This window comes from Giraffa tippelskirchi, chromosome 8, assembly GCF_054371585.1.
Source record: "Giraffa tippelskirchi isolate mGirTip1 chromosome 8, T2T-mGirTip1v1.2.pri, whole genome shotgun sequence".
Taxonomy (NCBI): domain Eukaryota; kingdom Metazoa; phylum Chordata; class Mammalia; order Artiodactyla; family Giraffidae; genus Giraffa; species Giraffa tippelskirchi.
Genome location: NC_137282.1, coordinates 80,056,866 through 80,082,671, shown reverse-complemented (window position 1 = coordinate 80,082,671; position 25,806 = coordinate 80,056,866). Strand labels below are relative to the sequence as shown.

Sequence of the window (25,806 nt, the reverse complement as noted above, 5' to 3'; positions counted from 1 at the left end):
GAGTGGGTTGCCATTTCCTTCTCCAGGGGATCTTCCCGACCCAGTGATTGAACCTGCATCTCCTGCATTGTCAGACAGGTTCTTTTACCACTGAGCCACCAGGGAAGCCCTTTTCCCACCTTGGGCTTCCCAGATGGTGCTAACGGTAAAGAACTCGCCTGCAATTGTAGGAGAAGTAAAAGACACAGGTTTGATCCTTGGGTCGAGAGTGTACAAATTAAGAAGAAGAAGAAGAAAAAAAAAACTTGCAGGAGGACAATTTCACATACCTAGAATCAGGGAGCATTAAACTCAAAGGGTTTAATAACTTATCCATCTCACTTTGCATTTTCAAGAAGTAGGGCAACTATTTACTACCATCGTCATTCTTTTAAGAGGAAAATATTTTTCCAAAAGTCTTTAGTGTTTTAATTTTGTATCAATTTTAACTTGTTTTCCTCAAATAATCCCTCCCAGGGACCCTTCCATTATCTAGGTTGAGTTCCTACATGAATTTCATGGCTTTTGAAAATTTAAGAGCATGTTATTTTTTAGGACCTTTCTACTTAAAATCTCTCTGTACAAGAATCCTTCCTATTTTAATAGTTGTTGAAAGTTATATTAATGTATAAGCCTGTGATATCCCTAAGATGGTGAGTTAGAACTAAAATGTTCTTTATAAAATACCAACAAGCCCTGCCTAAAGATCTGCTGCTGCTAAGTTGCTTCAGTCGTGTCTGACTCTGTGCGACCCCATAGACGGCAGCTCACCAGGCTCCCCTGTCCCTGGGATTCTCCAGGCAAGAACACTGGAGTGGATCTTCAGGGGCTCCCATTAGATAGTGTGGAGGTCCTGACCTTGGTGCTCCAGGACTCACAGTCTGGCCTCGCTTATCCTTGGACCTCAGTCACTCCCAAGCAGGAACTCCCCCAATGACCCACTTCCCAGACGGTCTCATGTCTGTGTATTTGTTTTTGGCTTCTTCTGCCTGAGCTGCTGTTTCTCCCTCCCAACTCCAATATGCCCCTGCTTGTGCCATCTCTCAAGTCTTTGCCTCTTCTCTCCAGCCCACTCTGGGCAGAATCAATCATTTGCCGCAATTCCAGAGCACACTAGATAACCCTGTATTTTGGACTCATCACATAACACCAGATTGACAACCCAGAATTTCTATCCAGACGGACTTTGGTAGGGCAGTCTGGCTTCTGGGGTAATAGATGGGGGATGGTGATAAAGGACTATTTTCAAGCTCCTTTTGAACAGCAGATACACTTAGATCGATGAGTATAGCCACGCTGAGTACTGAAATATAGCCAATTGTTCATAGCATACACTACTATTCAAAGCTGGGGCCTAAATCAGTCTTTTCTCTCCAACCCTAAGGGGAGGCACAGTGTTATTTAGTATCAGACACAGCAGAAGGCAAGTCAATTTGACCCTGACAGTTACTGATTTCTCTTCATAAATAAAGCATTCTTTGCCAGATTTTCAGTCTTTGTAGTGAAGTTAGTTATGTTTCCAAATATCTTTTCATTACCTTTTGCCTTCTTCCTGGTTGGCCCATCTACTTGGTGAGAGCATTTACCTAATGAATACTGATGGTATCCTTCAGATACTGAGACAACTTATATTCCATTTTCTGCATAAATGTAATCATTAAGCAAACTAGATTTATACTGCTTTTATTCTCAGCCTTGACAACAGCCCTCCAAGCATGGCATGAATTTAGCAGAGGAAGAAATGTTTGTTTAACAGTTTCGGAATTCCAAATTGATACCAATGTAATCCATAATGTATACAAATTTAATTCGCCTGCACTGCAGGAGACCCTGGTTTAATTCCTGGGTCGGGAAGATTCACTGGAGAAGGGATGGCCTACCACTCCAGTATTCTTGGGTGTCCCTTGTGGCTCAGCTGGTAAAGAAACCGCCTGCAATGCGGGAGACCTGGGTTCGATTCCTGAATTGGGAAGATCCCCTGGAGAAGGGAAAAGCCACTCACTCCAGTATTCTGGCCTGGAGAATTCCATGGACTGTATAGTCCATGGGGTCACAAAGAGTCAGACATGACTGAGTGACTTTCACTTCACAAATTTAATGCATATTTGCTATAACAATAATACAAATGGAATACAGATGAGGTTCCTTGTCTATGCAATGTAAATCCAATGATTATTTGAATAGATATGGGAAATTTCACTCTTAAGTAGGCACATTTCTAGTTTCTATCATTTATCTATCTCCTGGGTTCATTTGTTCTAGCAGCATGGGGCAGAGGAAAGATAAGAAAACTATGGATTAAAATAAATGATTAAAAAAGGAAGATAAAATGTTCTTAGGGATTTTCCCTACTGTGGTGGAAAACATAGGAAAATATTTTAAAGCAAAATTTTCAATTTTAAAGAATGAGCTCTACCATGAGTCTTTTATGAGCAAGCCAATTTACCTGCTTCGAGGAGACCCCCGTGAAAAGTCAACCATATTCAGCAAAGTCTGTGTTGTTTGAATTATGATAGCCAGTGTTAACTTGATATCTTCTGTGTGCTTGGCATTCGGCTGGGGGATTTCACAGCTATTTTCCTTCATTTGATCCTAGTAACAACCGCTAGCAAGGATTTTACTAGTTCCATTTTGCTGATCAAGAAGCTGAGGTTTCTGAGAAGTTATAGAACTTGTTTCTTAGAAGTTATAGAACTTGTCCAGAGTGTGAGGGTGCCAGCGATGGGGAGGTGCCTGGCACAGCAGGCTCCCCTGACCAGACTGGGAAGGGCTGGCATGTCAGGGCCAGTGTCTGCAGGTGATGTAACTTCTTTACCTCCTTCTCAGGCAGTGAAGACAGCAGGCTCCCCTGACCGGACTGGGAAGGGCTGGCATGTCAGGGCCAGTGTCTGCAGGTGATGTAACTTCTTTACCTCCTTCTCAGGCAGTGAAGACAGCATTTGGGTGTGGTGGGAAAACTGAATGACTCAGCTTATTCCATAAACTCTGGTTATGTTCATTTCCTCCAGCCTGACTTTGGGTCAAGATGGACCTGGATTGTCATTTTGGTCCTGCTGGGATAGATCCCTGTGAATTAGAAAGACCTGTACTTTTCTTGCATGTCCTGCAGCCCCAGGGTCCCATAACAACGGTGGACTTTTCAATCATCTCTTCTGCATCTTCTTGCTATATACAGCTGCCCACTATACAGTACCTGGTCCTTCCTTGCAGAAAAGAAAATCAGTGCAGGAAGGCAATCCCCAGCTCTCCTTTATGCAAAGGATTCAAAACTGATTCCCAAAACCAGCTGTGTTCAAGCACAGATAAGGAGGTTGTTTTGTTCCTGACTCAATATCAAAGGAAAGATTTAAAAAAAAAAAAAAAAGGTGAATCTTCAAAAGCAAAGGTTGTCTGAAATTATGAGATGTTGTGAGACACTGCCAGCTATAATTTCTCCCTCTCTTCTCCCCACAGACTTTCAGAAAGCTTTGATTCCCTGCGTTGGACTAAAGGGGCTTTACTTTATGGGGTATTTGCTGTTTGGCCTGGGGACAGGATTCATCGGGCTCTTCCCGAATGTCTACTTCACCCTGGCCATGTGCACCTTGTTTGGCGTGATGTCCAGCACCCTGTACACAGTACCCTTTAACCTCATCGCTGTGTATCACCACGAGGAGCAGGTGTGTGGTCAAACCTCGGGGCTGAGTGACGTCTAGAGCCACCTGGAGGCGGGGGGACTTAGTCGGAGAGTGTAGAGCAGAGCTGGAAAACAGGGGTTCTTGAAACTGCAGCACTAAAATGTCCAGCCAGATGCAACGATGGCTTGGCCAAGGCATGACCATGTTCCCAGCCCACTCCCTCCTCCTTACTCTGAAGCCCAGCGCACCTGGGAGCAGTTGGACCGTTACTTCCATTTGTCAGATTGGTAAAGGGAGCGTTGGTAATGCTGAGAAGCCAGCCCACAATCACACAGAGACAAAGCAGGGGAAACTCTGGGCTTATGACACGTGCCATGCACCTGAGCCATTTCTGGGTTTCACAGAGAGGGCCCCGGCCCTCAACCACTACAGAGGTCCGGTGCCATTTCTGGGAGTTACTGGTTGAGCAATATTTCTCCTTGGAAATGGGGTTTTAATAAGTCATGCCCTGTGTACAGGGAGGAAAGCTGGTGGCAGATGGTTAACTCTCTAGCTGCCTCAAGGGAGGCCTGACCCATCTCCATTTCCATCTGGGAATTCAAGCCAGAGGGCAAGACTCCATGTGGCCCTAAAAAAGCACTAGGTTGGATATTTCTACTCTAAAATTACCCCCTTTTCTTATCAAAATATGCAACTTTCCCCCTGAAAATAGGCTTACATTTCCTCAACTCTAAAAGCTAAAGAGAACTATTAGCTTAATCCATCCCAGCAGGAAACTGCAAAAATGCTGAACACATGTCCATGTGACTAGAACACTGGCCTTCTTTTTCATAATTTGATCTGGCAAGCGCAGTGTGGCAGGGTTGCACTAAGCGTTAAAACCTTTAAACAAGAGTTGTAGCTGTCCTTACCCTTGGCAGACATCGTCACTAGTGTTTCAATGCATGGCAGGCACTTAGCTGCTAGAGATACAGCTGTCATTGAGAACCGCCCCTCCAAGAAAGAGTTAGATGATACTAGGCCCCAAATACAGAGGCTATGGACTCAGAAGAACCTGGATTCGAATCGTGCCTCCTGCATTTGGCAGCTATGGGACACTGGGGAGCCATAAAGCAAAAAAAAGTAGTCACTCAGTCGTATCCAGTTCTTTGTGACCCCAGGAACTGTAGCCCGCCAGGCTTCTCTGTCTATGGAATTCTCCAGGTAGGACTACTGAAGTGGGTTGCCATTCCCTTTTCCAGTGGATCTTCCTGACTCAGGGATCAAACCTGGGTCTCTTGCATTACAGGCGGATTCTTTACTGTCTTTGTCACCAGGGAAGGCCAGGGATCTTGCCCATTTATTTACTAAGTGTCACTCAAAATGAGTTCATTTTTAGATGGGAAATACAATGACATGGTTCAGCAACCACGATGATATGCAAGCGTGAATCACGTGGCACCTGTCTACCTCTCCCTCCACTCTTCCCCTATTTCCCCTTCCCCCTACCCTAGGCTCCTACATGTAACCACTATCTTCAGATTTTTGTCTATCTTTCCAGTATTTTTGAATGAAAATCTAGCAATTATGAATCTCATTTTTTCATTTTCCTTTTCTTATTCAAAGGATACTACGCATTTTCTTACATAATGGTTTTTTAAAATTTAATAGTGTAGGAATTATCATTCAGACTCATAGAGCCTTAGTTTTCTAATCAAATGGGAATGATACACCCACCTTATAGAATTGTTGGAAAATTAAATGAAACAAGATAGTATAGTTTAGCATAATGCCTACCTTGCAAAGACTCAAAAAATGGTAGGCAGTAGTATTATTGTTATTATGATGTTAATGATAATAACATGGGCCTCCCTGATGGCTCAAATGGTTAAAAAAAATTCTACCTGCAATGCAGGTTACTGGGGTTCAATTTCTGAGTCAGGAAGATCCCCTGGAGAAGGGAATGGCTACCTACTCCAGTATTCTTGCCTGGAGAATCCTCATGGACAGAGGAGCTTGGCCGGCTACAGTCCTTGGGGTCACAAAGAATAGGACATGACTGAGAGACTAACACTGGGGCTTCTCTGGTGGCACCATGTGCCTCTGGAAAGGTGGTAAGCATGAATGAAATAACGTAAGTGAAAGAACCTTGCCCAAGCCCTAGCGCATATATGACACCCGATAAATGGCAATGCTATCAGCCAGTTCAGACCAAATGTCAAATAGTAATCAAACATTAATCTACTAACCAAACAACAACCCTATTTGAAAAGGTTGAATTGCATTTTTATGTTGCCTCTCCTAACATATATCTGTGATTCAACATCCTCCTAAAAGTGTTTGAACTTTCAACTCTAAGGAAAGGATGAAAAGGGATATTTATTGTTTCTAATTCATTGTATCTATTGCATACTTAGGAAGAGAGAACTTTGTGCTCTTAATCAGTTAACTCCCATAGTTAATATTCAAGATTTTGTGGCAGGTAAGGGGAAAAGGCAGGGGGTGGAGCTTGGACCAAGTAGCAGTGTCCTAAATTTGTGTTGGAACTTGTTTGTGTGCCGTGACTACTTTGGCACTGCAACGGCGGAGTTATGTGGTTGCAACCACAGCTGCAAGTATCTGTTATCTGGCTTTCTAAAGAACAAGTTTGCTTGCTGACTTCTGCCTACGGAAGAGTTGGCATAGATCAAATGCTGTCCCTGTTCTTGCCTTGCAGAAGCAGCAGGCCCTGGGTGGGGGCCCGGACAGCAGCGGCAGAGGGCAGGGCCTGGACTGCGCCACCCTCACGTGCATGGTACAGCTGGCTCAGATCCTGGTCGGAGGTGGCCTGGGCCTTCTGGTCAACATGGCCGGCAGCGTTGTCGTTGTCGTGATCACGGCCTCTGCAGTGGCACTGATCGGCTGTTGCTTTGTGGCTCTCTTTGTTAGATATATGGATTAGGTCAATAAAGAGACATGGTCCCGAACCTCAGATGCAGTGGAGCATGTGGCATGAAATCAATCTTTATTTAGCTCTGCGTTTTTTGTATCTGCCCTTTGGATGCCACGTGTTATGACTTCAACTGCAGTAACTACCCCTCGTTCCCAGCCAGCCCTGTGCACATCAGTTTTAGTATTTCAAGTATGACTTGCCTTAGGAGAGACTGGGCCATGCCTCCATTCACTGGTGGCAAAGGACAAGTGTGGATGACAGCACCTCCATGCAACTTTCTCCCTGAGTCACTGCAGTGGAATGGGGAGGCAGGGTCTGTTTTCCACAGGGCATTTTAGACTTCGATGCAACCTGAGACGCCGACTAACACACAATTGTGATGCTGGAATTTATCCTGTGATGTGATTTTTTTATTTTTATTTTTTAACTAGGTGTCCATATATAGTCAGGGAGGTTATATTTTTCATCCAGTGCACCATTATGCAAAATAAGGCTGGTGATTTAAAATATGAATTCACTCATATTCAATTCATATTTAACTCGCTCATAATTAATTCATGTTAATTTATACTATCCGTACAAGTCTGCTTGAACAGCTCATGCTAGAGGATTCCCCACTTTGAAACAGCTCATCTTATTGATATAGTAAAAATCTTTCTCTCTAGCCTGCCCTTTTGTTCCAGCCCCTGGAGTCTCACCGGAAGCCTTTCAAAGAGCTGCCTCCCGTTTCTCCTGTGATCCTCTCTTCTCCAAGTGAAGCGGCATTTCTCAGCCATACCCCCTTGAAGTTCATGATGGTGGCATGGTTTAACAGAAAGACCGGGAGCTTTAGAGCCGGGCTGGTTTGGGATCCTGGCTCTGCTGCGCCCCAGCAAACTACAGAACCGCAAAAGCTGTACTTGTTCATCTGTACATTTGGGGTAATATTGAGTTAGCGAAAAAGTTTGTTCGAGATTTCTGTAACATCTTATGGAAAAACCCGAGTGGACTTTATGACCCACCCAATACTTCCTACCCCAGAGAGTGGTGACCATTTGTAATACCTAAGCCTTACTGAGTGCTTACCACCATTCTCAGCATTTTACCCATGTTAACACAGCAATCTTGGGAGAGGCTGCTGCTACTGATCTCCATTTTCTAGATGAGGAAACGAGGCAGAGAGGTTTATAGTTCTCATCTGAAGCTACACAGCTCCGAAGTGGCAGAGCTGGGCTTTGAACCCAGGCATTTGGGTTCTGCTGTTTCCTATAAGAGCAGCACTCAGCCTGGAGGCTGGCCGCTGGTCTGCACTTGATACATGACAGCCATTGTCATTATTTTTTAAGGCTCACCGTCCTTCTTCCTCAGACCCACATCTCCCCATCACCTGTCCTTCATAAGTGTTTTCTATATAATTCTGACATGCCTTAGTGGTACAGAATGATTTGCCCACATGTTTCTCCAAGTTAAAACATGTTACGTGGTTCCTTCTCCTGCCTCATCTTAGAGTCTGGTTGTGTAATCGCTGCCTCAGGTGAATTTCTAGATTATGGAGACCTCCCATGCTGGAAGGGAATTTGGAGACATAAAATGAGCTGCTTTGAGAACAAGGACACGGGGATTCAGGCTGTTTTCTGGCTTCCTGGTGCATAGCAGAATGGGCAGTTCGGTAGCATGGCCAGGAGCCTCTAGTGTAGGCTCATTTGCTGAAGGGGTACTGAAAAAAGAACTATGCTCAGGGGTTCTTCGGGTTCCCTTTCCCAAAACCTCTGGGGGAATGAGGGGTGCAGGTCCACTCCTAACTTTTGCATTTGCAGGGCCTGGGGGAGAGACCGCTGATGAAGGCCCATCCCCCCTTTTCCCACCCTTATCCCAGTCCAGCACTGTGAGGGCCCCTATGGGCACCTTGACATCTGCACGTCCATAGCCTTCCCAACCCCCTACTGTTTACCACACCTGCAAACAGTCACCCTCAGCCTCCCCTCACAACTAAGGGTGCACAGACTCAGCGGTGTCTTCCACCTTCAAGAGGAAAGGGCCCACGAAGCCCTTAGAGACTCAGAGCCATTTAGATGGGGAATTCTGATGTCTTGCATAACTGAAGCATAGTCTAGGGGGTGGAGGTGCAGGGCTCAGGCTCCAGGCAGCTGCATGGGTTCCTTGCTATGTGGGAAGGGGTACAGGTGGGAGGGGAGGGCTGAGAAGCACTCTCTGGTATCAGACGCGGGGTGGGGGTCCTGGCTGCCCAGGTCTGATGGCTCCAGGCTGCAGTTCTCTTGGTTGCCTCCCTTTTAAGAGCCTGATCTCTGCTGCTCTTGGGTTTTTGGCAGGGGCAGTGCTAGGGTGTGGGATGGTATTTCTGGGGTACCCCTGTGGATCTGGGCTCTTCTAGTTTGTGTAGGGTGGGGCAGGAGGGGAAGGAGGACAAGCCTTACACCAAAGTGGTCACTCCTTCCTTTCCCCACCCACACTCGCCACCTGCAGAACACACACAGTTTCCTTATCCAGCACCAGGTTCTCTGGGTTCCCACAGTTTATCCCATTTTCTCCAGATTAATTTTTTCCAGATTGAGCTGAGCTTTTTTCTCAGACCTCAGTGTGCTGTGGCTCCACTGATCAACCTCTGAGGCTTGCCTTCCTCCTGTGCACAATGGCACTTATTTTCTGTCCAATCCAGGCCCCCTGCCTTCTATCAGTATGTGTGTGTGTGTGTGTGTGTGTGTGTGTGTGTGTGCTGTTGCTTCAGTAGTATCCAACTCTTTGTGACCCCGTGGACTGTAGCCCGCCAGGCTCCTCTGTCCATGAGATTCTCTAGGCAAGGATACTAGAATGGTTGCTGTGCGTTCCTCCAGGGGATATTCCCCACCCAGGGATCGAACCCATGTCTTTTTCTTCTCCCACATTGGCAGGCCATTTCTTTACCACTAGCGCCACCTATTGGACTGAAAGTGAAAAGAAAGGTGAAAATGAAGTTGCTCAGTCATGTCACACTCTTTGAGACCCCATGGACTGTAGCTTGCCAGACTCCTCCACCCATGGGATTTTCTAGGCAAGAATACTGGAGTTGGTTGCCAATTCCTTCCCCAGGGGATCTTCCCGACCCAGGGATCGAACCCTGGTCTCAAGCACCGCAGGCAGACACTTTACCATCTGAGCCACCAGGGACACCCACTATTGGAATATACACTCACAAATGAAATTATTACATTCACTAGCAAAAGATTCCATCTTCCCCAGTCTTCCTTCCTCCTTCTCCCCCTCACGTTATCCATCCAAGAGCAGCAAGGTCATGACTGAAGTACCCAGGGAGGACACCTGCTCCCAATCCCACACAGGACCCCTGCCCTGGGCCTAGGATGAGAATGAGCCAGTGATCTCAGAGCCCCACATGACACAGGAAAGGAAAGGAAAGGAAAATGAAGTCGCTCAGTCGTGCCTGACTCTTTGAGACCCCATGGACCGTAGCCTACCAGGCTTCTCTGTCCATGGGATTTTCCAGGCACGAATACTGGAGTAGGTTGCCATTTTCTTCTCCAGGGGAATCTTCCCGACCCAGGGATCAAACCTGGGTCTCCCACATTGCAGGCAGACGCTTTACCATCTGAGCCAACAGGGAAGCTTTTTCCGCATGACACAGCACATAGCTTTAAGAAAGAAACAGCATCCAGCCACCTCTCCTGCCTCACCTACCTGTTCTTGACCTCTGCAACATTTGAAAATGGAATTATTTGCTGAGTTCAATGTGTATCTTCTGATCATTTCTCCAAGGACCGCTCTGCTGATTAAAGATTTTGAAATGAATGACTGGGTGGGCTGGGAGGGTGACCTGCAACTGAGAACTGTCTTCCCTGGACCCCCAAGAAGTCAAGAATAGTCATCTGTGGCCAACCGCAGGTCATGGTCTTCATTACAAGTGAAGCTCTTTTTAGATGGAACACTGGGTGGGCTATGGGATGGAAAAGGGAGCTAGAGCACACAGACTCTCTCTCTCTCTCTCTCTCACACACACACACACACACACACACTCACACTCACACTTGAGTAATACTTTACTCCTTTAACTCAACTTCATTGAGATTTGAATGAGCAGATAGAATCCAATTTTAAAAGCCTTTAACCACCTTAAAGGCTTTTAAAGACTTTTAATCTACCAGGGCTTCCCTGGTAGCTCAGCTGGTAAAGAATCTGCCTGCAATGCAGGAGACCCCGGTTCGATTCCTGGGTCGGGAAGATCTGCTGGAGAAGGGATAGGCTACCCACTCCAGTATTCTTGGGCTTCCCTGGTGGCTCAGCTGGTAAAGAATCCACCTGCAATGTGGGAGACGTGGGTTTGATCCCTGGGTTGGCAAATCTCCTGGAGAAGGGAAAGGTTCTCACTCCAGTATTCTGGCCTGGAGCATTCCATGGACTGTATAGTCCATGGGGTCACAAAGAGTTGGACACAACTGAGCGACTTTCACACTCTCTTAACCACCTTTGGGAACTTAAGTACTTGTTCTTAGTATACCAATGACGTATCCTCTCTGGGACAAAATTGTCCTGTTCCCAGACAAATAAAGCAAGTGCAGGGACATTTACATTCTTCCTAGAAATCCCAGTAAATCCTGTAGGAGAAAGGGAGGCCCCACTGCTTTGCTTCTCCCTCCATGACCATGCACCTGCCACTCCAACCTCAAAGCCTTGATCACTGAATTTCCCCAGCTTCAAATGCCCTAGCTCTGCACCTACTCTCTGTCTCAGTTGCCAGATTGCCCATCTAAATTGTCCTCATATTCCTAAGAAAGTGAAGTGAAAGTGTAGGTCGCTCAGTTGTGTCCGACTCTTTGTGACCCCATGGACTATATACAGTCCATGGAATTCTCCAGGCCAGAATACTGCAGTGGGTAGCCTTTCCCTTCTCCAGGGGATTTTCCCAACCCAGGGATCGAACCCAGGTCTCCCGCATTGCAGGTGGGTTCTTTACCAGCTGAGCCACAAGAGAAGCCCATATTCGTAGGTCCATCTCAAATACTGCTTTGGCCAGGAAGTCTCTGGTTCCGCAACAGAATCAAGTTCTCAATCCCTGTATTCCTACAAACAGCACTTCTTTTAGCCCTTACTATGATATTCAAAAGCAAGGAGATCAAAGCAATCAATCCTAAAGGAAATCTACCTTGCATATTCATTGTAAGGACTGATGCTGAAGCTCCAATACATTGGCCACCTGATGTGAAGAGCTGACTCATTGGAAAAGACCCTGATACTGGGAAAGATTGAGGGCAGGAGGAGAAGGGGGTGACAGAGGATGAGACGGTTGGATTGCATCACCAACTCAATGGACATAAGTTTGAGCAAACTCAGGGAGATAGTGAAGGACACGGAGGCCTGGAGTGCTGCAGTTCATGGGATCAAAACGAGTCTGACACAACTTAGTGACTGAACAACAACAACATGACATTCAACTCACTATCCCATGACTCATCTGCCTCATGTACATGGTACTGTCCCCTTCTAAATGTCAGGAATGTGTACATAACCCCAACACTCAACACAGAGCTAGGCACACAACAAGCATTCAAAAAAACAGAATTTGATGATCTCAACTGGATTTGACCATTTGTTGATGCTTTTGTCCTTGTGTAGATAGAAGTTTTGGTCTTGGCTCCCTCTAGCCATGTTTTTAGAAGTCCACAGGGGTGGGCCGGGACGAGGGGACTCTTTTCACAGAGTTCTTTCATGAAGTCTTTGCCCCCACCCCTTCTGCTTTTTCTAGTGCCCATCATACCAGAAGTACACACTTCAACATACTTTCCTAAAAACCTTGGGCAACCCACACATTGTTTATTGTCAAATTCAAAACAGCAAGTTGCTTAATAAAGAGAATATCTCAGTAAATGTCTAATATCAGTGTAACACAGAGATAAACTACCAAGCTACTATTTGTTCTTTGTAGGTGTTTACTTGTTCATTTACTTTATATTTTGGAGACTTGGATTTATAGTTCAATGTTTATTAGCCCATTGGTTCTCAATATCAGTAGCAATAAGTTTTCATCCTAAAGGGCAAAGAGAGGCTAATTTGACTACTTTAAAACAAAAGCATTATTCCGTTTTCTGAAAAAGCTACCTTCTTCAAGCCTGCTCAGGATTGAGGAGGTCAAGCAGCTTTTGTGTTTGTGGCAGGGTCTTAATTTTTGCACTGTGTGTGTTACAGAAAGCGGTACAGGAATGCTGGAGCTGTGGAGTTCGCATTTTGAACCTTAAATCTCAGACAGTCCTGGGAATTTCCAACAAAATCACAAAGTAATTTATGGTTAAAGAGGCTATAGAAGCAGACATGCTTGTATAGTGATTATTTATGGTATGAAAATAAGCACACCAGTAGGTGCCCACATTGCCTGTTTGTGACCTCAAACTAGGTCGCCAAAGAGAAAAACAGTAGCACCTCTGTCAAAACTGGCAGCTGGATGGGTAGATCATTCCATCCCGCCCTCTGAGCAGCCTCAAGAAAGGACTAGACTGCTGTGACCAGAACAAAACTGTCATGAGAAACGTGTCACCCTTCAGAAGGTCCCATAGGCTGGGGGTAATGGAAGAATTCATCATGTGTGTCAACGTGCTGAGCACTCTTTAGAATGAAAGGAACTTGGTTAAGGTAGAGTCCTATGGGAATTCTGATTCTTGCCTTCTCTCCTCAGGGTTATGAGCAATAAGAAACCCCACACCTGAGATCCTGGTAATTCACCCAGAACAGACTCTCCCTACTCTTTCCCCTTCAGCAGAGAGTTTACTTGAGTCTCCCATTCCCCTTCCCACCCCACAACTCCTCTTAACACTCAGACGCCAGCTTCCGGGAATTTGGTTTTCAGGAACCACGTTTCTACAGCATCTCTCAATCTTCTATCTAAGCCTACAAAAAACGCGGCCCGAATCATTCCTCTACTTGCTGGTCTAGAGCCTCTATCAAACACGCATTCCAATTCCCAAAGAGTGAGAGGGAGAGGCTGCAGAAAAGTCTCCACTCCCAGTGGCGTGTCTCCTCAGACCTGTTCAAGTTGCTCCTGGGCACAGCTCACCTGCAGTGCACGGACCCGAGCGGACACAGTGTCTCCAGGCACCCGCAAGGCTCTCAAGGGAACCCAGACGCCCAGCTTCCAGCGCAGGGCGCACTCACTTGCTGCTGGGGTACCAAGAGAGCATGTGGGCCCCCCTTCTCCTTTAGGAGCCGTCAGCCTGAAGAAGTCTCTCTTCAGCCTCTATAACCTCACTGAGTCCGCTCGCTGTCGCAGGGAAGCCACTCCCCGGCGAAGAGCTCTAGTACACTGGAGCGTTTTGGTTCCGGCGACCCTTGAGCGCCGAGGCGGTGCAGAGTCCCGGGCTGGCTCCGCGTGTGCGCACTCTCCCCGACCCAAAAGATAAACCATACGCCTCACGGGAGGTGGCTCTCCCTCGGGGCATTTCTCCTGCGGGTGGAACAAGATTGTCACTGCTTTCTTTCAATTCCGAAAAAGTTTCCGGGTCCCATACTTTAGGCCTGCCCGCAGCCAAGCAGCAGATCAGACCTTCGCGCCCCGGCTGACCCAGAACCAGGGGGCAAAGGTTTTGAGGGTGGCTCCCCCGGCTGCGTGCACCTTGAGGACTTTTTCAAGAGCTGCCAAAAAAAAAAAAAAAGTTTCTGAAATACATGCGCTCAACTGTCTGCGCAACATTTGGCTGAGGCCACTTCCTCGCCCCCGAATTGCTCTACATTTCAGATGCCTTTCTCCTTCTTCTGGGCGCCCTACACTGCCCAACGTTGATAGCCTAAGAAGAGGAAGGGGGTGCGTGTAGAGAGAAGGGGAACGGAAGCTGATGGCTTGGGCCTGTAAGGCTGAGCTCGGCCCCTTTGCCAGCTTCCTCTCTCCACCTGGGTTCGCAGCCTCCCCTCTCCGGAGAAGGTCCCCAACCTCTTAGGCTGCTCCTTTGTGCTCCTCTCCATCCTCCTCCCTCCTAAACTCTTGATCCGGAGGGCCCCTTCGCATCCCTTCACCCGTTCTCCTCTTTTCCGCCCAGGAAAAACCGCTTTGCAGTTTGCGCGCACCCTGGGCTTCGGCCCGCGTCAGTAGACAGAGCTGCTGGGCAGCAGGTCGTAGCGACCGCCGCTGTAGACCACCACGCCAGGCGGATAGTAGAGCAGGTCGGGCTCCGCGGCTTGGTGGAGAGGCGCCAGGGCCTGCAGTCCCTGGTCCTCCGGCTCGGGCTTGGTGGTGGCGGTGAAAGGGCGCATGCTGGTGAGAGAAGGCGACGCGATGCGCCACAGTAGGTTCTTGAGCGCTTTGCGGAACTCGCGGCGTACCAGGCAGTAGAGGATGGGATTGAGACAGCTGTTGGAGTGCGCCAGGCACACGCTCAAGGGGAACGCGTACACCTGGCACAGGAAGTACTCTTGGCTGAAGGGCACCGCGTTGAACTTGATGAGGATGCTCCAGGTGGTGAGCGCCTGGTTGGGCAGCCAACACAGGAAGAAGGACAGGACCACGATGGTCACTGATCTGGTGACCTTGGAGCGTCTCCGAGCGCTGGCTCCGGCCAGGCCTCCCCCGGCCGCTGAGGCTCCTCCTTCGGTCCCTGCCACGCGGTGGTCGGAGATGAAGCGTACTAGCAGCAGGTAGCACAGGCTGATGATGCCTAGCGGCAGCAAGAAACCCAACAGCACCTTCTGCAAGTGGTAGAGGCCCAGCCAGAACTGCCTGTCGCGGCCCAGCAACCTGTCGGGGAAGCGCACCAGGCACAGCTCCTCCCCCATCACCTTGACCGTGGTGGAGAAGATGGCGTTGGGCAGCGAGGCCAGCACGGCGGAGGCCCAGATCATCGCGCACAGTGCTTTGACGGAGAAGCAGCAGCTGTCCCCCAGGCTCCGGCCGCAGCAGTCGCCCCCGCCGTACCCTCGGGTCCGGTGGCTCTTAAGAGCCGAGGCCACCGAGTGGTAGCGCGCCACGCTCATGGAGGTGAGGAAGAAGACGCTGGCATACATGTTCACGGACGTCACTATGGATACGATCTTACACATGGCCTTGCCGAAGGGCCATTTGAAGTCAAGGGCGTTTTCCACGGCCCAGAAGGGCAGAGTGAGCACGAACTGGAAGTCCGTCAGCGCCAGGTTGGTGACGAAAAGGTTGATGGAGGACTTGCGCCAGCCCTGCTTGCTCTTCATCAGGTAGAGCACCAGCAGGTTGCCGCTCAGCCCCAGCGCGCAAACCACCCAGTACACCACGCTGATGAGGATGCGCACCCGGGCCTCGGGGTCCGCGCTCTCCGCCCCGCCGCCGCTCGGGGGGTGCCCCGGCGCCGCGCCGTCCGGCAACTCCAGCCCCAGCTCCCACCACAACTCCTGGAGCTGCAGAGACGCGTTGCCGCTGGAGTTGGCCGCCTGCAGAAGGTCCGGGATCGGACCGACGAGTTCTGAGAGCTCGTCCCCGCCAGCCGCCTTATTCATGGTGGCTGGCGCGACTGCCGCAGCCACCTGCCCGCGCTGGTACCTCTAGGTCATGTTTCGGGAGATAGCTCCTAAGGGGAGTCCGGCTCTCTCGGGGTTCTGGCGCGCGCAGGGGCTTGCAAAGTAGCTGTGGAAGAGAGCGCCTAGGAACCAGGCGCCAGGCGCGTCCCCGGCGCGCGGAGCTTGGCCTTGGGCGTGAGAATGGGCGCCGAACGTCGGTTCTGGAGAGGAATTCGAGAGTAGAGACGCACAGCTCCCAAGGCGAGCGATAGGCGTCTAAAGGTTGTCCGACCAAGGCTGGCGTCTGCGGGTCTCTAGTGTACAGACTCAGACTTTTGCCCCCAGCGTTTCCCGCTGTCACTTGGGCACCAGCGCGTTCCCTCCCTGACGCTCCAGACCGCTCCTGGGGACCCTCTCTTTCTCTTTCAAATACCTTTGCAGGTTTCCTCCGCAGCTGCTCCTACGAGGTTTCTGAAGAGAGTTCGGTCTACCTCGCTGAGTCTCTGGAGAGCTGTCGATGCCGGCCTCGCTGCCTCGCATCTCCGTCTCTCCGCTGCTGTCGATTCGCGGTGAGTTGCCAGCCGCGTCGCCGCGAGTTGTATTTCCACCGGGCTGCGGGCTCCCGAAGAGCATGCGTAACCCCAGTGTCAGGAGAGGGGGCGCTTTCCGAGGTGCTGAACTTCGTCGCAGGCGCCGCGAGGGGGAGATGGGCTGAGCAGCACGCAGAGCCCCGCGGGGCCAGTCTCCCTTTTCAGTTTCAAAAGGTCGTAAAGCCCTTTATTTCTCTCTGTTGCTGGAGAAAGTCGGCTTTGATTTGCGATCGCTTTTCCTTCCTCATCCCCCAACATAATTATGAGAATTTTTTCTTTCTCACTTCTAAATGCACAATCTTCTGCCCATTTTTCTTTTTTAAAAGCAACAATAGTTGTCTCTTTTCATGCCCATACATTAAATCAGATGGTGGACTCTTACTGAATACACAAACGCAGCTCCACTTCCCCTTAATTGGCGGCTGTGGTTGTCAGGATTTCCAAAGTGTCTTCACGTAACAGAACTCTGGGTTCAGGTGTTGCTATCTGCTTCGGTGTATTCTGACTACTGAAGCTAAGCAGAGCATGTAATTGGTGCGCTGACTTCACAGGCATTAGATGCTTAGCTCTCAGCCCAAAGCTCTTCAACAGATTGTTTACTCACATTCAACCACACTCTCTTTACTCTGATGCAGTTGAAAAAGAGGATTTCACAGGGCTGTTTTTTGGCACTAGTACCCATACTACTCTTATAATCAGAACTCTTAACCAGGTGTTGTTTGCTTGTTTGTTTGCTTCAGACCAATGGAAGTAAATTTTAAGGACTCTTCTAAGTTCCTTTGGGTGAAGGGAATCAATATAAACCATTTGAGTCACTTCTTAAATTGCAGTTTATTTAAGTGCCAGATCAATTGCTCTGGTGTAAAATGTACGCTTCTCAGGAAACACTTAAGAAATTTGAAATGTTTTCCTCGTTGTGCTGGACTAAACGGAAACAAAAGTATATTAAACGTAATTGTCCTCACTCTTGCAGAGCTCCTGACTTTACTTACAGGGATAAAAAGGTTGTGACTTTAAAGCAGAGGAAATAGAAAAGCATACTGAAAAAGAAACACGGTATAGCTCAGTTGGTTTACCAAGAATCTGCCTGCAATTCAGGAGAACCCGGTTCGATTCCTGTGTCGGGAAGATCCCCGGGAGACGGGAAAGGCTACCCACTCCAGTATTTTGGCCTGGAGAATTCTATGGATTGTATAGTCCATGGGGTCACAAAGAGTCAAACACGACTGAGGGACTTGCACTTCACTTCGTGCAAAACAAACGAAGAGAAAAGGAAACATCTTGATTCCAAAACCGGAACACAGCTCCAGAGAACACCTTCACTATAGTCTCTGGATTGCTCCGATTACCCGCTAGGGGGCGCGAGAGTTTTAATAAAGACAAGTGTTAGTCGCTCGGTTGTGTCCGACTCTGCAACTGTATGAGCTGTAGCAACTCCATGGACTGTAGCCGGCCAGGCTCCTCCGTCCAGGGGATTTCCCAGGCAAAAATACTGGGGTGGGTTGCCATTCCCTTCTCCAGGGGATCTTTTCGAACCAGAAATCGAACCTGCGTCTCTTGCATCTCCTATATTGCGGCCGAATTCTTTACCACTGAGCCACCAGGGAAAATAGAAACCAAACCAAACCACTTCCTTTGAGAAATTGTAATCTGAAGAAGCTCAGCCCTTCTCTAAACCAATATGACACACAAGTTGCTTCTGTGTACACCTCTTATCCCTGCGTAAGTAGCCTCTTCTTCAAGCTCAGTTCTCACTCCAATTTTTACTAGTTCTTTCTGCATCAAATTTTTATTTCTCCTTTAGCTGACAGTTGTTAGGTGATTCTGTTTCTGACATAGCTCGAGAGGGCGAGGGCGGGATGATATGGGAGAATGGCACTGAAGCATGTAAATTATCATATGTGAAACGAATCGCCAGCCCAGGTTCGACGCATGATACAGGGTGCTCGGAGCTGGTGCACCGGGATGACCCAGAGGGATGGGATGGGGAGGGAGGTGGGAGGGGGGTTCTGGAAGAGGAAAACATGTACACCCATTGTGGATTCATGTCAATGTATGGCAAAACAAATACAATATTGTAAAGTTAAAAAATAGATAAATAAACTAATTTAAAAAAAAGTTTAAAAATATTTCAAGGTGCTGTGGAAAAACAAGGAAGCCTAGGGTATACCCTGAAAGCCCTTTGCCTCAGTTTCTTCCTGTGTTCATGGGAGGAATTGTGGCTTTCAAATATTCTGAAGATAACCACTGAGCAGGTGACATCTGAGTCAGCAGGGGAGCTTCCTAAAATATAAATAGCAGCTCTCCTCCCAGCCCCGTGTGGCCACAGAGATTCTGATTCTCCGAATTGGAATTGGAGTTGGAAAGGGGCCCAACAGTCTATATTTTTAAAACATTCTTCCAGGTGATACTAATTTTCCCCCAGATTTGGGAACATTTGGATTAATTTTTATTCGTTCTCTAAGCTCTCCATGTGAAACATTTAAGTCCCAAGGAAATCTTAATTTTCAATGTTTGTTGATCACACACTAGGATTGGAAGCAAATAAAGAAAAGGGGGTCTTGCTAAATTCCTTAAAAATCACATTTAGGCCCAACAATGACATTTCCTTCATTGTAGGATGGGGGGACCATGTGCTCCTGAGATCTGCCAGGCCTTAAGTACTCGGCCGGCAAGACAGACGGAGGCGCCAGGAGAGGCTACTCCCAAGTGCGACTCCCAGAGAACGCTGCTGGAGTGCTTCTGAGCCTAGAATGCTCTTCATTTCCAAATCTGTGTTTTCTGAAGTGAAGTACAGGTTGTGTGCAGGAATTTATAGTATCACTTAAGTAAGTCTGTGTTATGGAAGCAAAAAGATCTCTTTTCAAATAAGTTCTTTCTCAGTATGACCTTAAGATATTTTAGACCGTATTTCTTAAAATCATGGACCATGTTTTTCTCAGACAGCATCTAATATGTTCAAAGAGAGAGGCATATCAGTTATGGTCAAATATCATTTAGGTGTACTGTTAAAATATTACCAAAATCTTATCATAAGAATTCCTAATGGAAAATTTGGAAAACTGACAAAGTGGTATGTAGATTTATAAGGATCAACCTTGTGGAATAATTAAAAGAGGGGCTTTTTTTGTTGTCTGTTTTTAATAAACCAGCTGCGATACCTTCCCTTGCCCCATGGGTCTAATTGTTAAGTTTTATTACTGTGGATCCACTTGTGCTAATCTGTTTTCCCAAGTTAGTGTCTTTGCTAAAAAATGTTCTTACGAAAGTTCTTCCTCTATTCTCTTTTCTCTCTTCCCCAAATTCAATGTATTTTGATGTTACTTGTACTGCTTAATATTACTAAAAGGCTACTGTTTTTTGGGAAGCTTTCTGAATTCTCTGAGAAATCGGTATCGATCCTTTCCCCTCTCAGTATCACTGAGCCCTCTATCAGCACATCTCTTAAGGCATGCCTCCCATCATGGAGTGCTGTGGCTCTTTCTGATTATTTCAAGTGTCAGTCTTGCAGAGCAGGATGTATATCGTTGCTGTTTGCCCTTAGTGCTGAGCCCAGGCTTTTCACATGTATGAGCACAGGACACATTTATAGGCTGGACTCTGCATTCAGATGCAATCTTCCTACTAAGGCAGTTCCTTAAAAGATAACTTAGAAGTTTTTCTTAACTATCCACTCCTATAGAATATCCAAGTCTAACTCCAGGACAATTGATTTACTTAAAATATGTTTCATTTTTTCCTACGCTATGTGAGTGTGAATATATCCCCAAATTTTCTCTATCTCTATTAATGAATGAATTATCAATGAGGTGCATGTGTGTGTGCTCAGTTGTGTCTGACTCTTTGGGCCCCCTATGGACTGTAGCCTGTCAGGCTCCTCTGTCCATGGAATTTTTCAGGCAAGAATACTGGAGTGGGCCATTTCCTTCTCCAAGGGATCTTCTCAACCCAGGGATCGAACCTATGTCTCCTGTGTCTCCTTGCACTGCAGGCAGATTCTTTACCCACTGAGCCATTGGGGAAGCCTAAGCTATACCTCCATCTATAAAGCCACCTGCATACTAAAGCCACTTAAAAATATTGATGCTGAGGACTTCCCTGATGGTCCAGTGGTTAAGAATCCACCTGCCAATGCAGGAGACATGGGTTCAATCCCTGGTCTGGGAGGATTCCACATGCCCTGGAGCAACTAAGTCCACACTTAGGTTCACAACTACTGAGACTACATACCACAATTACTGAAACCCTTGCACCCTTGCACCTAGAGCCTGTGCTCCACAACAAGAGAAGCCACTGCAATGAGAAGCCCTTGTACCACGACAGAGAGTAGCCCCCACTGGCCACTAGAGAAAGCCTGCACACAGCAATGAAGACCTAAAATGGCCAAAAAATAAAATAAAATTAATTTTAAAATATTGATGCTGAGTGCCTACCTTACACCGATAAGATGGGAATCATTTGTTAAGAACAAGATATGTAGTTCTATAGGGCTTACTATAAAAAAAAAATTGCAGCTCCCTTGCAGCTGGGCCCTCCATATTTCTTCTGCCCAGAGGCACATTCAAATCTTTTGATTCATTTGCTATTTACTGCATAACTCTGATTGACATGCTTGTATTGCTACTTTATTTTTTCATTTTAGGCATGAATTTTTTACTCCTTACCATGCAAGGTGAAAGTTTAGCTTTTTTTCTGACACATACTCTCCTTGTACTTCTGCCAGCATTCCGACACCTTCCAATTTCATTGTATTATACTTTTGAAAGATCCGTCCCCAGCATTTACACTGCAATGACTATGTAAACATTAACAACTGAGCCATAGAGTATATGAGAGCTATTCTTTCCTTTTGTAGCTTTCTGTCTCCAATGGAATTAATAATTATCTTTGTTACTATGCTAGGAAAGACCAAGTCAAAGCTACTAGAACTGCTTCTACCTACCAAAATACTAAACCAAAGTCATGCTACCAACTTGAAGAAATCTTGTAGAAATTAATGTCCTCAAGAATTTCAAAGATGTAGAGTTTGAAGTGAAGCAGCAACCATTCCCATGTAGTACAATAGGCACTGCTGTGTCTTGCCCACATTTTCAGCGACCTACTGGCTCACCCTGTTGCCATTGGTCAGCAGCTGGGGTCACGGCTCCTGTACTGCCCATGAGATCTCTTCCTCCTGCTTGTTTGAGTTCCAGGTCAGGCAAGTATGCAGCCCCATGCCAAAAGTCATCAACTTTCTGCACATCCTCTGCCTTGGAGGCAGAGAGAGATGTGGATTCAAGTTTGTTTACATGGGTTCCAGCAGAAGAATATTCTTTAAAAGGAAAACACCAGGATAATATGTCTGCCAGTGGTTGGAAGTTCTCTTACTCCAACTCTAAAGAAGAGTTGGCCAACAGATTTAGGCAGATTGTTCCAGTAGGCAAAGAGCAAAAGGTCAAGAGTTGCCTCTGGGTGGGAGCCCATGCTGGCAGGAATGGCACATGAGACCAGGGTAGGCAAGAGTCAGATCAGTCTGGGAAGCCATGACTGAGAATTCAGATTTCATTCAAAACTCAACAGGAAGCTACTGGCGGGATTTGCATAGGTGTAGTAGATGTTGTCAGTGCCCTGCCCATCTCCGCTCGGCACATACCATTTCCCTATTTGCCATCTTGACCTTCAAGTATCAGCTCCTGTGATTCCCCCAGTGGCCTTTCTTTGAAGCTGCTTTGCTTGTTTGTGGGGCAGCCTACAGTAGTGGGGACTTAATCTCACCTGTCCGAGGAGAGGAGCCTGCAACCAATGACTATTGGGAGCTGGTGTATAAATACCCCAGTTTCCTTGTCCCTTTGGAAGATAATTCTGGGTGTGTATTTTAACGTATTCCCCAGAGTTCAGAGACAAGCTTCAGTTGACAGAGTGGTAGCTTGTTTAACATGTTTATTGCATACTTCCTCTTCCCTATCACTTCACTTCCAGTGTTTTCTGGGGTCTCCTCCCAAATGAATTACTTTCACTAGAATTTCTGGCTCCTGATCTATTTTGGGAGGAGTCCAAGTCAAGACAGGAGGGAAATTATGCAGTCCAGTTCACATGTTATAAAGACCATACTGATCGGTGAAACAGTTATAAGGCATGAAGGGTGCAAACTGGGAGCCTGGAAAAAGACTACTGCAGAAGTCTAGGTGGAAGATGGTGGTGGGTTGTCTTAGTCCATTCAGGCTGCTGTAACAAAAACACTGGAGACCAGGTGGATGAAACAACAAATATTTATTTCTTATAGTTCCAGATGCTAGGACATCCAAGATTAAGGTACTGGCAGGTTTGGTGTTTGGTGAGAGCCTGGTTCATAGAGCGCCATCTGCTGTTCTTCTGTGCTGGGTCTTCTCATGGCAGGAAGGGCAAGAGAATTTTCTGGGGTTTCTTTCATAAGGATATCAATCCAAGTCATGAAGGCTTTACCCTCATGACTTAATCATGTCTCAGAGGGCCCACCTCCTAATACCATTACATAGGATTACAACCTATGAATTTTGGTGAGACATAAACATTCAGTCCATTATACAGCTTAAAGGTGAAGATGGAACTTCGCTGGTGGCTCAGTCATAAAGAATCTGCCTGCCAATGCAGGTGATAAGGGTTCGATTCCTAATCCAGGAAGATCCCACATGCTGAGAAGCAACTAAGCCTCTTCACCAAAATATTGAGCCTGAGCTTCTGAGCCCAAGAGCCACAACTATTGAGCCCACATGTTGCAGCTACTGACGTCTGAGCACCCTAGAGCCTGTGCGCTGCAACAAGATAAGTCATTGTAATAAGAAGCCGGCACATCGCATAAGTAGCCTCCACTCGCTGCAACTAGAGAAAAGCCTTCCCAGAAAGGAAGACCCAGCCCATCCAGAAATAAATAAATAAAATTGTTTTTTAAAAAAGGTGGGGATGGTGAGGATGGAGAGAATTCCTAATTTGAATTTTATCAACAGGTCAGTGGTTGGACCAAGAAGAAGCTACAAAGCACTTCCCAGAGCCAAACTTGCACCAAAGAAAAGTCAAGGCTACTGCAGGTGGTCTGCTGCCCCTCTGATCCACTACGGCTTTCTGAATCACAATAAAACCATTATATCTGAGAAGTATGCTCAGCAAATCCATGAGATGCACCAAAAACTGCAACGCCTGCCGCTGGCACTGGTCAACAGAAAGGGCCAAATTTTTCCCTGCAACAATGCCCAACCACACGTCGTCTCATAACCAACACTTCAAAAGTTGAATGAATTGGGCTATGAAGTTTTGCCTCATCTGCCATATTCACCTGACCTCTCACCAACTGACTACCACTTCTTCAAGCATCTTGATAACATTTTGCAGGGAATATGCTTCCACAACCAGCAGGAGGCAGAAAATGCTTTCCAAGAGTTCATCGAACACAGAAGCATGGATTTTTATGCTACAGGAATAAACAAACTTATTTCTTATTGGCAAAAATGTGTTGATTGTAATGGTTCCTATTTTGATTAATAACAATGTGTTTGAACCTAGTTATAATGATTTAAAATTCACGGTTTGAAACCACAATTACTTTTTCAGCAACCTAATAGAATCACCAGGGTGTGGTGATGGTAATGGATTGGATGGCATTAGAGGTGAGACAAAGATTAGTTTCCAATATGATCTCATCCTAGGTGTGGTTAACAGGAATCTTCTGTGATGGAAAGGCTAGAAAACAAAAGATTTTGGTAAAAGACAAACAGATTTCTTATGGACATATTGCCTTTTTTTGACAAGCAGTTGGAGAGTTCAAACAGACAGGCAGAGGCATGGTTATATGGAGCTTGCAAGTTAGGGCTGGATGGTCTTTAAAGTTATAAGAACAGATGAAATCACTCAAGGAGAGAGCATAGGAAAGAAAGCCTAAACCATCACGGGTAGTTAAGGAAACATCAGTTTCTGAAGACGAGGTTTCTATGACTTTTTTGGGAGGAAGTTATCAGAATGAGCCTTTTAATTTTATCATCTATCCTGAAAAATTGCATCTCAGGAGAAAACTGGAGCTATCTCCACCAAGCTGAATGCAGGTAAGAGAGACAAATAGAAAAATCTTGAAAAGGGAAGTTGAGCATATGTTTACTAGACTTGAGACCTTGAATGATACATGTTTCAGCTAAATACAGAAAACATACCATCTACTGAGACCCTTTACAGATCAAGAGAGGCCTGGGACTCCTCCAAGATTTTCCTAAGGGCATGGGAACCCACTCCAGTATTCTAGCCCGGAGAATCCTTTGGACAGAGGAGCCTGGCTGGCTATAGTCTCTGGGATTGAGAAGAGTCAGACACCACTGAGCGACTAACACATACACACACTTTGCTACGTAACAAATTTGTTTCTGTAAGAAATTACCAGGGTACCTCCTGGTGGTCCAGTGGTTAAGAATCCGTCTTGCAATGTGGGGAATGTGGATTCGATCGCTGGTGGGGGAACTAAGATCCCACAGGCTAGGGAGCAACTTAGCCTGAGAGCCACAACTAAAAAGTCCATATGCTGCAATGCAAGATCCCAAGTGTCACAAAAAAGATCCTGCATGTCACAACCAAGTCAAATAAATAAAACAAAAGCTTATAAGTCTGATTGGGTCCCATTACATCAGAGAGTGTTTGCCTATAGAACATGTGTTTTGAGCATAGTGGAATCAAGCTAGAAATCAATCAATGAAGGATAACTGTTGTTAGTTGCTCAGTTGTGTCTGACTCTTTGTGACCCCATGGAGGACCCACCAGGCTCCTCTGTCTGTGGGATTCTCTAGGCAAGAATACTTGAGTGGGTTGCCATTTCCTCCTCCAGGGGATCTTCCTGACCCAGGGACTGAACCCAGGTCTCCGGCATTGCAGGCAGTTTCTTTCCCCTCTGAGCCATCAGGGAAGCCCATGCTTGGGGTGGGAGGTGGGGGTGGTGGTGAGGGTGGGGAATCTAAGTAAAAGTACAGAGTAATGGCAAGTCCTTTGAAAGTCTATGATCTGGCAAATTAGGTTAGTAGTTCTAATTCCCCAGGCAGTTGCGGAATGGTCAAAGAGAACAGGAAAAGCTGAGCGAGAAAGGAAAGTTTTGTTCACATGCTTTGCCCATAGGCTTTCAACCACTCACACACACAGGTACACTGTAGAGTTGGTAAAATAAAAGAGAAAATGTGTATACTGAGAAAGCAGAGGGGCTAGAGCTCCGAGTGTTCTTACCTTGTCCTGAAGATCCTGGACGAGCCCCCAAGATGATAGCTTACGGTGAACAATGTCGGATTCGTGATTT

At 46.8% G+C, this 25,806-nt stretch overlaps 2 protein-coding genes across 2 annotated transcripts in view; one reads left to right on the top strand and one right to left on the bottom strand.

Moving 5' to 3' along the window:
• SLC45A2 (solute carrier family 45 member 2) overlaps window positions 1-6,538 on the top strand; it is a 28,975-nt gene extending 22,437 nt beyond the window's left edge. Inside the window, exons 6-7 of the mRNA XM_081521440.1 lie at window positions 3,433-3,638; window positions 6,292-6,538. Coding sequence (XP_081377566.1) covers window positions 3,433-3,638; window positions 6,292-6,516 — 431 coding nt within the window. The 3' untranslated portion in view covers window positions 6,517-6,538. The remainder of the gene's footprint in view (window positions 1-3,432; window positions 3,639-6,291) is intronic.
• An 8,024-nt stretch (window positions 6,539-14,562) lies between these two features.
• On the bottom strand, window positions 14,563-22,959 carry RXFP3 (relaxin family peptide receptor 3). The gene is made up of 4 exons (XM_081524251.1): window positions 22,825-22,959; window positions 21,632-21,778; window positions 16,309-16,686; window positions 14,563-15,984 (listed from the first exon to the last, which is right to left on the bottom strand). Exons 1-4 carry the CDS (start codon window positions 22,957-22,959, stop codon window positions 14,563-14,565), a joined length of 2,082 nt encoding a protein of 693 aa, XP_081380377.1.
• Between the last annotated feature and the right edge of the window lie 2,847 nt (window positions 22,960-25,806).

Coding starts and splice junctions, on each gene's coding strand:
- RXFP3 (XM_081524251.1), bottom strand. CDS start 22,959: ATGACTTGGATTGATATCCTTATGAAAGAAACCCCAGAAAATTCTCTT. Junction 16,687..21,631: donor AATGGCAACAGGGTGAGCCA/GTAGGTCGCTGA, acceptor GAAACTGAAAAG/GGAGACTGGCCCCGCGGGGC. Junction 15,985..16,308: donor GTCAGGGAGGGAACGCGCTG/GTGCCCAAGTGA, acceptor AACATGACCTAG/AGGTACCAGCGCGGGCAGGT.